General features: G+C 39.1%; 1 protein-coding gene across 1 annotated transcript in view; it reads left to right on the forward strand.

Annotated features, from left to right (window-relative positions):
• The first annotated feature begins 6,352 nt into the window (after nt 1–6,352).
• LOC139570981 (GDNF family receptor alpha-1-like) overlaps nt 6,353–15,955 on the forward strand; it is a 92,220-nt gene continuing 82,617 nt past the window's right edge. Inside the window, exons 1-3 of the mRNA XM_071393391.1 lie at nt 6,353–7,439; nt 8,093–8,395; nt 10,031–10,114. Coding sequence (XP_071249492.1) covers nt 7,400–7,439; nt 8,093–8,395; nt 10,031–10,114 — 427 coding nt within the window. The 5' untranslated portion in view covers nt 6,353–7,399. The remainder of the gene's footprint in view (nt 7,440–8,092; nt 8,396–10,030; nt 10,115–15,955) is intronic.

Below are 15,955 nucleotides of genomic sequence, written 5' to 3' on the forward strand. Positions count from 1 at the left end.
GGCGGGACGCTTGCGTCCCACTTGGCCAATAGCCAGGGAAAATGTAGAGCGCCAAATTCAAAATAATGATATAAAATCAAACTTTCATTAAATCACACATATAAGATACCAAATTAAAGCTACACTCGTTGTGAATCCAGCCAACATGTCAGATTTCAAAAAGGCTTTTCGGCGAAAGCATAAGATGGTATTATCTGAGTACAACAGTAAACAAAGAGAGTGTAGCATATTTCAACCCTGCAGGCGCAACACAAAACGCAGAAATAAAATATAAATCATGCCTTACCTTTGACGAATTTCTTTTGTTGGCACTCCAATATGTCCCATAAACATCACAAATGGTCCTTTTGTTCGATTAATTCCGTCCATATATGTCCAAAATGTCAATTTATTTGGCGCGTTTGATCCAGAAAAAAACAGCTTCCAATTTGCGCAACGTCACTACAAAATATCTCAAAAATTACCTCTAAATGCCAAAACATTTCAAACTACTTTTGTAATACAACTTAAGTTATTTGTAAACGTTAATAATCGATCAAATTGAAGACGGGTCTATCTGTTTTCAATACAGGAGGTCAACAAACTAACGCTACTTTTCTAGTCTTGCGCAACTCTCAAACAGTACACATAACGTTACACTGATTCCAGATGGCCGTACTTCTTCATTGCACAAAGGAATAACCTCAACCTATTTCCAAAGACTGGTGACATCCAGTGGAAGCGGTAGGAACTGCAAACAGGTTGATTAGAAATCTAGTATCCCAATGAAAATTCATTGAACAGACGGTGACCTCAAAAAAGAAAATCTGAATGGTTGTTCTCACAGACATGATTCAAACAGTTTTAGAAACGTTAGAGTGTTTTCTATCCAAATCTACTAATAATATGCATATCTTATATTCTGGGGATGAGTAGAAGGAAGTTGAAATTGGGCACGCTATTTATCCAAAAGTGAAAATGCTGCCCCCTATCCTAGAGAAGTTTTAAGAAAGGAAATAGAGGGACTAGTAGTACAGATAGGTAGCAATAATAAAACAGTACCATAGAGGCACAGAAAACATTAAACGAAAAACAAAAATAACTTATTCAAGAAAGATCAAGTGTAATATATTATAAAAATATAGCAAACTGGATGGAATATGGGGTAAAAATGTACCAACATTTTGTTTAATCTTCAACATAGAAATGCTACCAAATTGTTTTTACTGAAACTTACAAATGACTAGTCATTCATGATTCACCAAAATATATTTTGAAAAGGGAAGCAAAGTACTTTAAGCATATGTTTAAGTTTCAGTCTCCTCCATCTCCACCAACCGAAGTTAATTATAAGTATTTTTTTCTATTAATAAAATTAACAGCTATAAAGCAAGACTCATGTGAAGGCCAAATACAGAGGAGGAAGTTATTGATGCAATTAAGGCTTTTAAGTCCGGGAAAACTCAAGGGCTGGATGGCATACCAGTTGAGGTATACCAAACCTTTTTTCATGTACTCAAAGGGCCGTTATTAGCATGTTTTAACCACTCTTGTAAAAAATTGTAGATTATCAGATACCCAACAAGGTCTGATTTCATTATTACTGAAACAGGACCCAAGTGGTAAATATAAAGATCCAGCCCATTCAAAAAACTTTAGGCCCCTCTTCAATGTTGTGTTGCAAAAAATCTAGCAAAATGCATAGCGCATAGAATTAAAAAGGTATTGTTGGATATTATTCATCCTGTTTTTTTTTTACATCGATGATACATTGGACATAATATAAGGCAAGTACTCAAAATAATAGAACACTGGGAAAAATCTGGGAAACCAGGCCTGGTTTTGTCACACCCTGATATGTTTCACCTGTCTTTGTGATATATCTCCACTCCCCTCCAGGTGTCGCCAATCTTCCCCAATATCCCCTGTGTATTTATACCTGTGTTCTCTGTTTGTCTGTTGCCAGTTCGTCTTGTTTGTCAAGTCAACCAGAGTTTTTCGTCTTAGCTCCTGCTTCTCCCCAGTCTCTCTTTTTCTCGCCCTCCTGGTTTTGACCTTTGCCTGTCCCGTCTCTGAGCCCGCCTGCCTTACCACTCTGCCTGCCCCTGAGCCTGTCTGCCATCCTGTGCCTTTGCCCCACCTCTGGATTACCAACCTCTGCCTGACGCGACCCTGAGCCTGCCTGCCATCCTGTACCTTCCCCCCACTACTCTGGTTATCGACCCCTGCCTGCCTTGTCCTAACCTTTGCCTGCCCTGTTGCCGTAATAAACATTGTTACTCCAACACAGTCTGCATCTGGGTCTTACCTTCAAACCTGATAGGTATTCATAGATTACTTTGAAAAGGCTTGACTTTAATTTATATATAAAAGCCCGGAATATTTCAATTTTGGAGAATCTCTTATACAATGGGTTAAAGTTCTGTATAGTAACCCTAAGTGTAAAATAGTAAACAACGTCTAATTCTCAGAAAGTATTAAACTGTCAAGACGAGTAAAACAAGATTCTCCACTATCAGCATATCTATTTATTATGGCCATCGAAATAATAGCTATTAAAATCAGATGCAACAATAATATCAAAGGCCTAGAAATCCAGGGCTTAAAAACAAAGGGGTATGTATGCTGATGATTCATGTTTTCTTTTAAATCCACAATTTGGATCCCTCTACAGCCTCATAGATGATCTAGATATTTTTTCTAACCTCTCTGGATTACAACCAAATTATGATAAGTGTACTATATAATTTATTGGATCACAAAAAAAATACAACTTTTACATTACAGTGTAGTTTACCAATAAAATGGTCTGATGGTGAAGTGGACATGCTCAGTAATCATATCCTGAAAGATAGAAAGGATCTCATTACAATACCTTTGTATAGAAAGTTTGCAAATATTTCGATAAAATTTTGCTACTGTGGAATGAAAAATACCTGTCCATTTGTTGAAAAATCACCCTGATTAACTCTATAGTCATATCCCAGTTGACCTATTTGCTTATGTCCTTGCCTACACCTAGCGACTTGTTTTTTAAATTTCATAAGCAAAAAATATTCAATTTTATTTGGAACAGCAAGCCAGACAAAATTAAACGGGCCTATTAATATAATCAATATGAATTCGGAGGGTAGAAATTATTCAATATTAAAAGCATTAGACCTCTCACTAAAAGCTTCAGTCATACAACAGTTATTAAACTTAAATCCGAACTGGCTCTCTAGCAGATTAGTAAGAATGTCTCACCCCATGTTCAAGAATGTCCTTTTTCCCTTTATTCAGATTACAACCTCTCACTTTCGGTTATTTGAAAATGAAATATTCCCTAAAATATTTATATTTTTAACAAGCCATAGAAAGTTGATTGCAATTTCAGTTGAAGTACTCTTTTATTTTCACATTTTTACTTATCTATTTTTTACTTAACACTTATTTGTATTGTTTTTCTTAACTTCTTAAAGCATTGTTGGTTAAGTGCTTGTAAGTAAGCATTTCACTGTAAGTTCTACACCTATTGTATTGGGCGCAATTGCAATATTTACATTGAGCTAACACTGCAAATAGCACTGCTGGGTGATTTAAAAAGTCATAGTCAATCAATCAATAATATAATCATACTCTTAGAAAAAATATTGATCTTTAATTTACAATATGTAGAATCTATGAGAATAGAAAGGTTCAGAACTTTTGTGAAACATCACAGTACAGCTGAAAAATATATGGCAAAAAGAAACTGAATGGTGTTAGATGGGAGATAGATGGAGATAGATGGGAGGGGTTGAGTGAAGGAGATAGAAGGAGATAGATGGGAGGGGTTGAGTGAAGCTGAAGGATGGGACTAAATACAAACAAAAGATAACTATATTAAAATGGGAGATTGGAAATGATGCAGACAATGACATTGAAGCCACAAACTATCTGCAATATTAAAGTGAATCTACCTCCCCCCCAAAAAAGAAACAACATTCTTCTGTGAGAATTTCAGTACTTCAGCTTAACGTTTCCAAAAGGTTTCTTCATAGTTCTATTTAAAGTAATGTTCCCAAATTGTCTAAGAACGTGAAGAAACAACATTCTTCTGTGGGGAAATCAGTACTTAAGCATAACGTTTCCTATAGGTTTCCTCATGGTTCTATTTAAAGTCATGTTCTTAAATTGTTACGAGGACGTTAAGAAAACTTTCCATAAAAAACAAGAACACTTGTAATGCTCTAAGAGTGATATTTAAATACACGTACATTGCGTTTTTCAGAATCAACAAAACTATCTTCTTCTATGAGGTTCAATGGCGGTTGGCATCCAATTTGTTGCATTACCATCACCACTGGAGTACAAATCCCTTATACTTTACTTGAAAAATAAAAACATACTAAATAAATACCATACCATCTAACACTATACTCACTAATCTCAAAATTATATAAAATAAAATGAACACCCCCCTAATCCACTAATTAAATGTATTTATTCCTACCTCATGGCATCTACAAAACTATCTCTATCCTCTATCTTGCTAAGTGTGTTCAGGTGTGTTGGCCATGCCCACTAATTGGCCGCACCTGATCTTAATGAGTGCTTGTTTCCTTTGAAATAGGGTTTGTTTGAATAGACTAAAAAGAACAGCTTGAGTAAAAACATGGCACGCTTTTATGAGTAAAAAAAAACATGGCACGCTAGCTCCATCATGGTAGCGCAGTGGACTCATTCTCTGGATAGAGAACAGAATATCATAGGTTTGAATCTCGATGATGCCGAGCCACAATAAAAAATAAATGTGTTTGCATGATTAGTGCTTAAGCAATGTGTCTTATCTGTGCTTGTAGTTCAAAACACTTAACCTAAGATGGCAGTCTTATTGAAACATGTTCTCAGAATGCTATTTACTTACCTTCAAACGTTAATATAACCTCCCAGGAAAACTTTTAGGGAACCATAGTAAAACGTTCTCAGTACCTCCCTGCAACCTAAAAATGAACGTTCCCAGAACAGACGAACTTATGACTTCAGGTCTCAGAACGTTTAAAAAAACGTTCCGTTTTACTGGTCAGGAAACACATGGTCAGGAAACGTATGTTCCCAAAACTTCGAAGGAACCAAATGTGCTAGCTGGGTTGTAATTTGCTCAAGGAGGACACATATTATATTTTATCTGAACAAACTTTAGGCCTAATTTGAAAGCTCCCATTGAAAAAGACAATTAATTTGACTTTCATTGACCTTTGCGGTTTTGCGCCTACGAAAGTTCCCCTTTATGCATTCGCCAAATTGATGTTGCTATTCTGCTGTAGAATTACCCTAGTAGCCTATTTGTTACAAAATCCCCAATGTCACTTTGTATGTAATAGGCCTACAAGAAGATAGGCATATGCGCACTTAGTTTGCTTCTGTGTTTGTTAAACCGTCATCTAAGCCTAGCCTACTCTCAGACAATCATTTGGTTTATGAAACTTTTTTCAGCAGTTTACATGGTCAGTTAATAGTTATGCATGTTGTACTTCAGGTCCTAAGGGTAGGCAACGCACCTGACTGGTGCCCATTAAAGCCCAGTTTGGAGGCGCCAATTTTGGCTCAGTGGTTTAGTTTCTCCCTATTCGTTTTAGGGAGATAATTTAGTTGACATCAAAGGGAAAGGGGGATAACCAGTCAGTTGTACAACTGAATGCATTCAACTGAAATGTGTCTTCCGCATTTAACCCAACCCCTCATCAATCAGTCAATCAGTATCTGTGCCATTAGAGTTGATTAAGCCATTTTTTTTCTATGCTTAATTTATTAATGTAATTTCATATTAGTGTATCAGATCTAGGCTTTTCTTATTTTCTTATTTTTCTGGATCCATTTTTAGACCTATATATTAGAGTCAACTGCTGAACTTTATTACCTTGCTGTAAAAACATATGGCATGGATTATATCTCACTTATTAATGGAATGCCTATCTCTGTGTTATTCAATGCCCACAGTTAAAAATATCTAATATGGAAAAGTATGTAAAATGAACCTAATAGGCCTAATGAAATGTTAACATTTTAATGATCATAAACCAGTCAATTTGAATGATTTGAATAGCCTTCAAATTAATTCAGAAAGTTTCATTTTACATTAGCCACGTCTAGGGCTAGGCATACAGTAATTGTATTAATTATAATCAGGTGTATATTGAGGCTTTTTTTTTAAACCAACAGATGGCGATATTCACCCATGCTCACCATTTTATAGGCTACTCGATGTCAACAGTGGATTGACTGGCTGCACTGACGGCTCTACACTCTGTTCTCCAATTATGGAATGCCTAGTGTATGGTTTGCACTGTGAGCAGCACAGCATATAGACGATTTAGGCTCCGTCTCATTTTTCTTTCCACGCTCCATATGGGTGGCGAACGCGCATCATACATGCGCATACGGCAGCATTGATACGAGACGATCTGATTAGATTTTCAATGTGGAAAAGGGAACAAACACAGGCTTTCATCAAATTGGTTAGAAAATGCACACGTCCACCAAGAAATGCAATATTGTAGAGCATATAGCTATTCTTTGTTCGCATGGGGTTGTCTTTCGCCAAAAAATTAGTGTGGCGTTTTGATCGGCGATAGCAGCTTTGGTTTTGACTTGGATATTACCATAAAATATTTTTAACGTTTACATGTTGAACCCATGAACTCTGTGACCCCAAGAATAATGGAATATTGAAGATGGTAGTGGAGAAGTCTAGTCCTAAAACATGAATCAAGACACTAGGTTATTTTTGTTTAAATTGAACGCAGAATCAACAATAAAAAATATTGCAAATAGTGTCATAGCCTATGTTTTAGGATAGAGTGTACAAAAAAAGAATACAGTTCGTGTAATGTGTGCAATTCACTTATTGCGCACAGACAATAGCCTTCGCGCATTTATTTATCCACACATCAACACTGTATGCCAACTGCAGAAAGAAAATGTGCCTGAAAAAGTTTAATAACAAAATGTATCTAATTGTCATCACCAAAATCCACGTTGAAATGCAGAAGTTCCTCTGCCTTGCTGCTGCTGCTGCCTGGCTGTGGTCACTGCACTATTGAGCACAGCATCATCGCGCGCTCAGACACACGCGGGCATCCTACGAGCTGGAGTTCCGAGAGCACTCTGGCCGGTTCGTTTTGTCTCCTTATGATACCTTATCCTTGTCTTTTGTTTAGTTTTTACACGGAAAGAAAATCATTCTGTGGTTGATGGTTTCGGTTGCCTGCCGCAAAATTGGAGTACTTTTGGGTTGGAATGTTTTACGCATGAAGTCAGCTGGACGTGTTCCGAATGTCGGACCTCATGCCCCGATGTTTTCAATGGATTTGAATAGAGTGGAATAAAAGCACGAAGTTTTTTTTCTAGACGTTCTATCAATTCCATTGTAACAAGGCATCACACGGATAGATACGCAATGATCTTCGTCACTCTTTATGTCGTTCTGCCTCTTTTAGGTAAGTTTTAGTTTCAAGGCCTATGACTAATATACATTGCAAATGCCTAGTGTACACATACAGTATATAATCTACATTTCTAAATGGACAATGATAATCAGTCAGAGGCCAGCTGAGATAAGTAAATAGCAAAATTGGTGGTCGTTATGGAGCGAAATGGGCCAACCAAATGCGTGTCATGCCCAAAGACTAGTGAAAAGTCAATTACGAGCTCATGTATACTAATCGAAGTGAATTGAGTTCTGATTCTGAACTAGACACAACTAAAGACCGTGCCAATTCATTATCATAACCTATACAGGCCTACCCTTGTTATAGCCGACGTTGCAAAAGCATGTACGTCATATTTAATAACTTTACTTATCCTTTATTTATTTTATTTTTTGTTGCACAAATTGATAGGCTATGAAATGCATTGAACGCTAGTATTTGACTAGTAGTCTATGAGATGTTTGTGTTGTCGTTATTGTCACCTTAATTGTATGGAGTTGCGCAATAAAATACAATACATTTTTTAATATCTAAAACTGCTTTTAGTTTAATCTCTGAATATTTATTGTGACTAAATCGCGTATTGTCTCCAATATTTAACATATACACGACAGAAACATTATTATTATTATTAGGCCTATAATTATTTATTCTCTCCACAGATGTTTTGTATGCCCAGGAGAATGCTCTTTCTGGTCCCAACCGCCTCGATTGTGTCAAGGCGAGTGAGCAGTGTATGAAGGAGCAAGGATGCAGTACCAAGTATCGGACAATGAGACAGTGCGTTGCTGGAGGGAAGGAGAGAAACTTTAGCATGGTGGCCGGACTGGAGGCGCAGGACGAATGTCGGAGTGCCATAGACGCAGTCAAGCAGAGCCCCCTGTACAACTGCAGGTGTAAAAGGGGCATGAAGAAAGAGAAGAACTGCCTTCGCATCTATTGGGGAATCTATCAGACTTTGCAGGGTATGCACTATCATTACAGTTGGCTACAACAACAGCAAGCACACAATAATTGTCAGAAGTCTATACATTAATGTATATTTTTTAAATCCAAGACCTGCTGTATGATTAGGCCTAATGTATTAATGGACCATGTAAACTGCTAAAGTAAAAACCGATTCAGTAAGAAAACACCACATTATTAGGTACGTAAACTTTCCCGCCAGTGCATACTGGGAAAGGTAATATCCTTAAGACATCTCTTGGAATGAATCGAGTGTAAAGGAACTTTGCACTCATTATCTTGGAGTTGATCATACACAAAAAGTGTACTGCTTAATCCCAGTGGCCAGTGGGGCAGAATGGGATCTCAGTTGTGCAACTGACCACTATACCTAATCAACTGTTGGCTAATGAGTTGTTGGGCAGCATGGACATTGACTGACCCAGATACCCATCCCATGTGTATTTGCATGGCTGTTTTAGGCTGTTTACACAGGCAGACCAATTCTGATCTTTTTTTCACTAATTGGTCCTTTTACCAATCAGTTCTGAAGAATATCTAATGTTAAAAGATCTGATGTGATTGGTCAAAATACCAATTAGTGGGAAAAATATCAGAATTTGGCTGTCTGTGTAAAGGTAGCTGTTAGACAGGCAGCCCAATTCTGATATTTTTTTCACCAACTGGTCTTTTCATCAATCAGATCAGCTCTGAAAAAGATATGATGTGAAAAGATCTGATCTGATTGATGAAAAGACCAGTTGACCAAAATGATAGGTCAAAACACAGCCCATGGTAGCTCACTAACACTTAGTGAAAACAATAACCCATGTGCATGCTCTTTGAATGAAATCTTTCTATCTAACTATACTGAACAAAAATATAAACGCAACATGCAACAATTTCAAAGATTTTACTGAGTTACAATTCATATAAGGAAATCAGTCAATTGAAATACATTCATTAGGCCCTAAGCTACAGATTTCACATAACTGGGAATAGTAGGGATGTGGATCAGAAAACCAGTCAGTATCTGGTGTGACCACCATTTGCCTCATGCAGCGCGACCGATCTCCTTCGCATTGAGTTGATCAGGCTGTTGATTGTGGCCTGTGGAATGTTGTCCCACTCCTCTTCAATGGCTGTGCGAAGTTGCTGGATATTGGCAGGAACTGGAACACTCATGTTGATTCAGAGCATCCCAAACATGCTCAATGGGTGATATGTCTGGTGAGTATGCAGGCCATGGAAGAACAGGAACATTTTCAGCTTTGTTTCAGAATATGAAATTATCTGTCAACAGCTCTGGTGGACATTCCTGCAGTCAGCATGCCAATTAGATGGTCCCTCAAAACTTGAGACATCTGTGGTAATGTGTTGTGTGACAAAACTGCACATTTTAGAATAGCCTTTTATTGTCCCCAGCACAAGGTGCACCTGTGTAATGATCATGCTGTTTAATGGATGCATTATATTGGCAAAGGATAATTGCTCACTAACAGGGATGTAAACAAATGTGTGCACAAAATTTGAGAGAAAACACTTTACATGTTGTGTTTTTTTCTCAGTGTATCTGGTTGTCTGCAACATTTACATGCCTATTAAGACTGCAAGAGTATGTTAAAAATCACATTGTATTTCATTTTTCCTTTCAGGGAACGATTTCCTGGAGGACTCTCCTTACGAGACCATGAATAGCCGGCTGTCTGACATGTTCCGACTGGCCCCCATTATTTCAGGTAAGGACATGGATTTATTAAGAGTTTACGATTGTGCCACTTATTGCGAAGCTCATGGATGGACGCCTGGCTTCTTTGTGAAAGTATACAGATTAAATGCTGGCTGTGCATGTTCTTAGTAGAATTGTGTTTAAACATTTTTACAATCCTCACACTTTCCCTATTTCGCCCCAATGAAATGCATGCCCATTGTAAGTGATCTTGCATGGAGATCTATAGTTCTGAGTGTCCAATGAGAGCTCAACACAGTGTGGTGGTGTGGAGTTGGTAAAATGACAAAAATGCGTCACGTTGTAGCATAGTTTATTGGGCTGTGTTTAAATCGTACATCCTGTGTTTAAATTGCACATCGTTGTCAACAATTCGATCTGCGCATTGGTAGTTTATGAGCCGCCTCTAGATGGCAATATTCTCCCTTATTTTCGATCACATAGGCGCAATCCATTGATGCTATAGTGGCCTTTCTGACTTTGCCTTGGTCTTTGTTATGAGGAACTCCCATCCAGTGCGCGTGAGGTGGCATATTGTGTGGCTAGTGATGGAGAATAAGAGAGTCTGAGATTAGTTAAATAAGCACATTTGAAATGGGACAATTTTGTCAGCAATGGTGATCGAGACATAAACAGCAGAAACCTGAAGAGTCCTTGGGCAAATAAGAGATATCCAAATAACGTTTCCAGAACAATGACTCCAATTTCAGAAAAGTGGGAAATGGCTCATAAGCCATTATATATGTTAGTTAGAATACAGCCAAACATCAATGCTCCATTTGTCGCTTAGGAGCATAGTTCATATTAAGGCATATAACAGCCCCAGACATTTTCCGCTCTGAGCTACCAGAACCTGAGAGATTTATGAGAAAGCTCTCAGAATCTGAAGGTGCTTCTTATTCCCTTTTGAAAAGCTCTTTATGTTGATTGACGGTTGCACATTTCTTTCTTAGCGACAGGTCTCACAGATCATCCATTCCACCTCATCGTGAGAGATTTATGGGCCAGGCAGGGTGAGAAGGAGACAATAAGGGTGAGAGGGGAGACAGGACGGGTGTCAGAGAGGTTTAGGTCAACACAGTGCCTCTCACAACCCCTACTCCCAGGCAGCCCTATAACACGGCTGTCTCAGTAAGGCTTAGAGGACTCATAGATCAGCTGACTGATTCATAGTAAGGAACAAAGGGAGGCATTGTGAGATGTAATGAATCTGTAATTGGCCCCTGCTTGGGACCCGAGCCTAATAATCTCCAGTGACACTCTGGGCATTCTCCTATGCACCCTCCTGATTATAGTGAGGTTTATTCCTGATCTTTCCTACACACCCCCAGGCCCTACAGTCCTTATTCCCACCTCTACGCTGGGTACTGTAGGCCTCCGAAGGACTAAACCAGACATAAAGCTGGAACAATATCAGTGAAGCTTATAAAGGTACACAGCTGCCTTAAAGCACACTGGGTGTCCTTAATTGTTATTAAGAGAAAATAATAGAATAGTATTAGAACAGCAGCTGAAATGTGTGAGGAGGATGTGGAGAGCACTGAGCGTGATTGCATGAACATACACACACACACACTTGTGCACACATAAAAACACACACACATGTTTGTGCACAGCACACAGTTCTAAGTTAATTTAATTATTTTCAAATATTTTCTCCAGGCAGATAGAATGCTTTTAGCCGTACGATGAGTCAGGGTGAGTCACTTTGAAGTATGAGTAAGTCAGTCTCTTAATGTGGTGGAAGTTGCCACATGAGAAACTTCAGTAGAGTGTACATCCCAGGAACAGAACATATCATCTCATTTTGATTTGATCTATATTTGCCATTTAATTCACATTGAGAATACTATGAGTGCAAAAAAAAGTTACAAAATCTTGAAACACGAATGAAATCTGCAGATTGCAAATGTATCACATCAGTGACCACAACATGCTTCTTTGCTGGAGCTGAGTTTTGTATTTTTCTACTTTTTCTTTTAATACAAGCGGTGCATCTTGTTTCTTTCCCCCTCTATTTCCTCATAGAAACCCTACGTCTCTTTCAGTGGGAACTACCTGTATTGATGTCTGTTTTACTCTATTAAATGGCTCATTGAATACTTCTGGGCTTCTGCTGTCTGCAGAGCTCATTGCTTCTCATTCTCAAGAAGTGCCATGCTGTTGTCTGTGCGCCAGGCTAGGGTATTGGTGAAACATACTAAGTTTGGAGTAGTTCCTGTATCAATGGTCACAAAAGCCACAACTGCTGTCATAAGACAGACATGGTGAGTCATCTCGTTCAAGGGATGTGCCCTTCTTTAAATATGTTTGAAAGTAAATGGTTTACTCACACAGTCACACATCGTTCAATTACATGCAGAGTTCACCACAGTGCACCTGCTCATGGATGAAGTACCAGATCATTGAATTCATTTTGTGCATTCCTTTGTGTGCGTTTGCATGTGTGTGCTCGTAAGCAAGAACGCAATGGAGAAATAGAGGAAGAGAATTCAATAAAATTGTTCCTTTTCCGCCCACCAGTTTGCCATCTTGTGATGTACTGATGCATAGAGAAGGCAGTGAGAGCCCATTTCTCCTAGATTCAAGTGGACTTGCATTACTCACAGACCATTTGCCCCTGCTGAAGAGGCAAGCAGTGGAGGAAATGGATGAATACACAGCACAGTTTCATATTACCGTAGTCATGAACACTCACTGGTCTGGAGCCTCTCATACTGATCAATGTAAATATTCCCCCCCGATTTTTAGAACTAGAATAATAAAATGCTTGTTTGCTGTATGCGTGGAATAACATTGGAGGTTGACTCTTCAAAGTCTAAACCAAAAAGAGTTGTTGATGTACTGTAGATTTAAACTGAGGAAATTGGTGAAAATTACAAAATGGTCTGGCTTATCGCCACAGAGATATAGCTATGGTACAATCACTCTGTAGATAAAGCCCCTTTTAAATGTCAGCCAATTGTCATTTACTGTTCAGTGCGCCAATAAGAAAAATGAAACCCGTGGAAAAATGTGACACAAAATGTAAAACAGAGTCTTCTGTGCAGCATGGGCTGGCTGGACTGAAATTGCCTATATGATGAGGTAGCGGGGAAAAAAGGATAAGGACATAAAAAAAGCTGGGAAGTACTACTATGAATAAAGATGAGTTTCTATATCACTCCATTATTTTCTAAGACCTGTAGATGACCTTTCCCCATGATGTTTTTGTGGTTTAAGCTGATGATAGATCATGATGATGATTATGAGGTCAGCACATAAACATGCAAAAGTGGCATTTAAAGCATTTCAAGGATTCTCTCTGAAGTCTTTGAGCTGTGTATGTGTGAAAACCCATGTAGTCCCACCCTTGCCGATGGACCACACAGCACCTTAAATCCCCATACTGACACGATGCTGAGAGCCTGTCAACACAGCTCACTGCTGTTGGAATGCCACTCTTATAATGAACTCAGAGTCCAGCGGTGTATGAGGACAGACTGCCACTTGGGTTCTTATAGAGTGAGAGGAGGGAGAGGAATGGGAGAGAACAGTATTTGTGTTGTTTGGACTCAAGAGTACCTCTGCACTTGATGATGTGTTGGGAGAAGTATTATGACAGCTCCAACCCTAGATTCCACCAACCAACCAAAACCACTCTCAATGTTATTGCTTTGGTGTTTGACTCTCTGTACTTTCCCCAACTGAAAATGTTTGTGTGAGAGAAAGAGAATATAAAAAGGAGATGTCTTTGATGGTAGCATTTCCATATCAATATTCCCTGTGCCACCTGACAAACAAATGTCATTAAAATGGCTACTTTGATAAAGCAGCTCCATTTCCACCGTCTGGCTGTTTGTGTCAGGATGTGTCAATCACAGGCCAAGCCTGGGCCTTTGATGTCGGGGTACAGCTGTACTCTATCTGTCAGAGTTGTGGCCTCAGCCTCCTCAGTGAGCACTGACTGAGATAGGAGTTCTATGTTAACGTTCCCTTGCTCCCTCCTTCCTACCTTACAAGGGTTTTTTGTTCCGTAAAAGACTCCCAAATCCACCTAGAGTGTGATGTCGTAGGGAGACTTCTCATCTGAAAGCTAATCAATAGCCAGACATGTTAAAATAGAAACCTGAGGCTGTGAGTACAAAAAACTATTGATTTGTTTTTTCGCCCGAGCTCTTCTGTTGGACTGGATCAAAGGATAATCCCTATGTTTCTGGAGCTCAGGTATACGGTTCCACAATGCACATCGGTCTGGAGGAGTCGGGAAGCTCCACAGGGTTGTCTTGACTCCATTCTCAATGGCCATCTTAGAAGATGTAGGGCAGGGGTTCCCAAAAATGTTTGCACCATGACCCCACCATGTAAAGAATGTGATGTAATCAAAAGCCAATGTTTACTTGTTTAATTGGGGCTATGACAGTCTATTACAAATCAGTCTGACAGCATTTTTGGACAATATTTCAATCTAAAAGAAGTATGTGTTGAAGTGACTGAAATGTATCAGAAAGGTATTGGGAAGTTCAAAAGATACTCAGGCAATAATTTTGTGTGACCTTCTGTGGAGAAAAGAACATCATCATTGATAATGTTCCTTTCCCCCCAGTCTGATTAAGTGCCTGGTCTTGCCCACTCTGTTCTAATGAGTCCTTGTGGGCATTGTAGAGGGAAACACAAGACATGGATGTGATCCTCAGAGTCTTATCTTTCAGTAGATGAAACTGTTAAAAAGCCACATTTGTAGGAAGACAACAGAAACCGCTCAGTTTTTTACAATTGCATCTAGTGGCTACCGGAAGTTATGGACTTAACGATTCGGTTCTATGAACCAAGGACAAGTTTCTCTTGCGACCCCATTTCAAAATCAGGCGAATCCTAGTTTGGGGAACGCTGCTGTAGGGATTGATTATAATATTAGATCTCAATAAAGGTTTTTAATACTCCTTCAAATACCACATAACTTCCTGGATGTCTGTTGTTGTCTGTCTGTTTGACTTTCATCCAAAAGTCCATAGCTGTCCTTCCAAGTCACACGGAGGATTTAGCCACAGGTCGAGGGGCTTTAGCTGCTTAATACACAGACACCGTTCCAGACATTACTCTCACAGCTGCAGCTTAATGGCAGAATAATGCTAACAGCAGCATCAGGTTGCAGCCTTGTCCCTGCCGCTAGCTCTATGCAGCCAAAAAATAATTTAGTTAAAGGTGACCAGAATGGAGTCCTCCTGGGAGGTTTCTGATTGGATATAAAGTGGGAGAGTGATTCATCACAGTTAATCAACGCTCCTGACAGCTCGAATCAGCAGGGGCGCCACATGTGCCAACTACATCTATTGCTTTTCTGCCCAGATGCATGCCAATTATCCATACCACAAACAGTGAGGTGTCAGTATAAAGTCAGATAGATGTCGTGAGTAACCATGTTTGATGAAATATTCACTGGCTTCATACAAAAAAAGGTCTATTGTAGTTGTTTGTTACAATATTTTTTTTTTCATTGGTTAGGATTCAATTGATTATTATGCAAAGGCGTACATACTGTATTATAGGATACCTTTCTTGGATGGGCAAGACCTTTAAGTACATACAGTACATGACTAAAAGTATGTGGACACCTGCTCGTCGAATATCTCATTCCAAAATCACGGGCATATGAAACTGTGCTGTGTATTCATCACGGGCATTAATATGGAGTTGGTCCCCCTTTGCTGCTATAACAGCCTCCACTCTTCTGGGAAGGCTTTCCACTAGATGTTGGAACATTTCTGCAGGGGCCATTCAACCACAAGAACATTAGTGTGGTCGGGCACCGATGTTGGGCGATTAGGCCTGGCTCACAGTCTGCATTCCAATTCATCCCAAAGGAGTTCGA

The sequence above is a fragment of the Salvelinus alpinus genome, chromosome 3 (genome assembly GCF_045679555.1).
Source record: "Salvelinus alpinus chromosome 3, SLU_Salpinus.1, whole genome shotgun sequence".
Taxonomy (NCBI): Eukaryota; Metazoa; Chordata; class Actinopteri; order Salmoniformes; family Salmonidae; genus Salvelinus; species Salvelinus alpinus.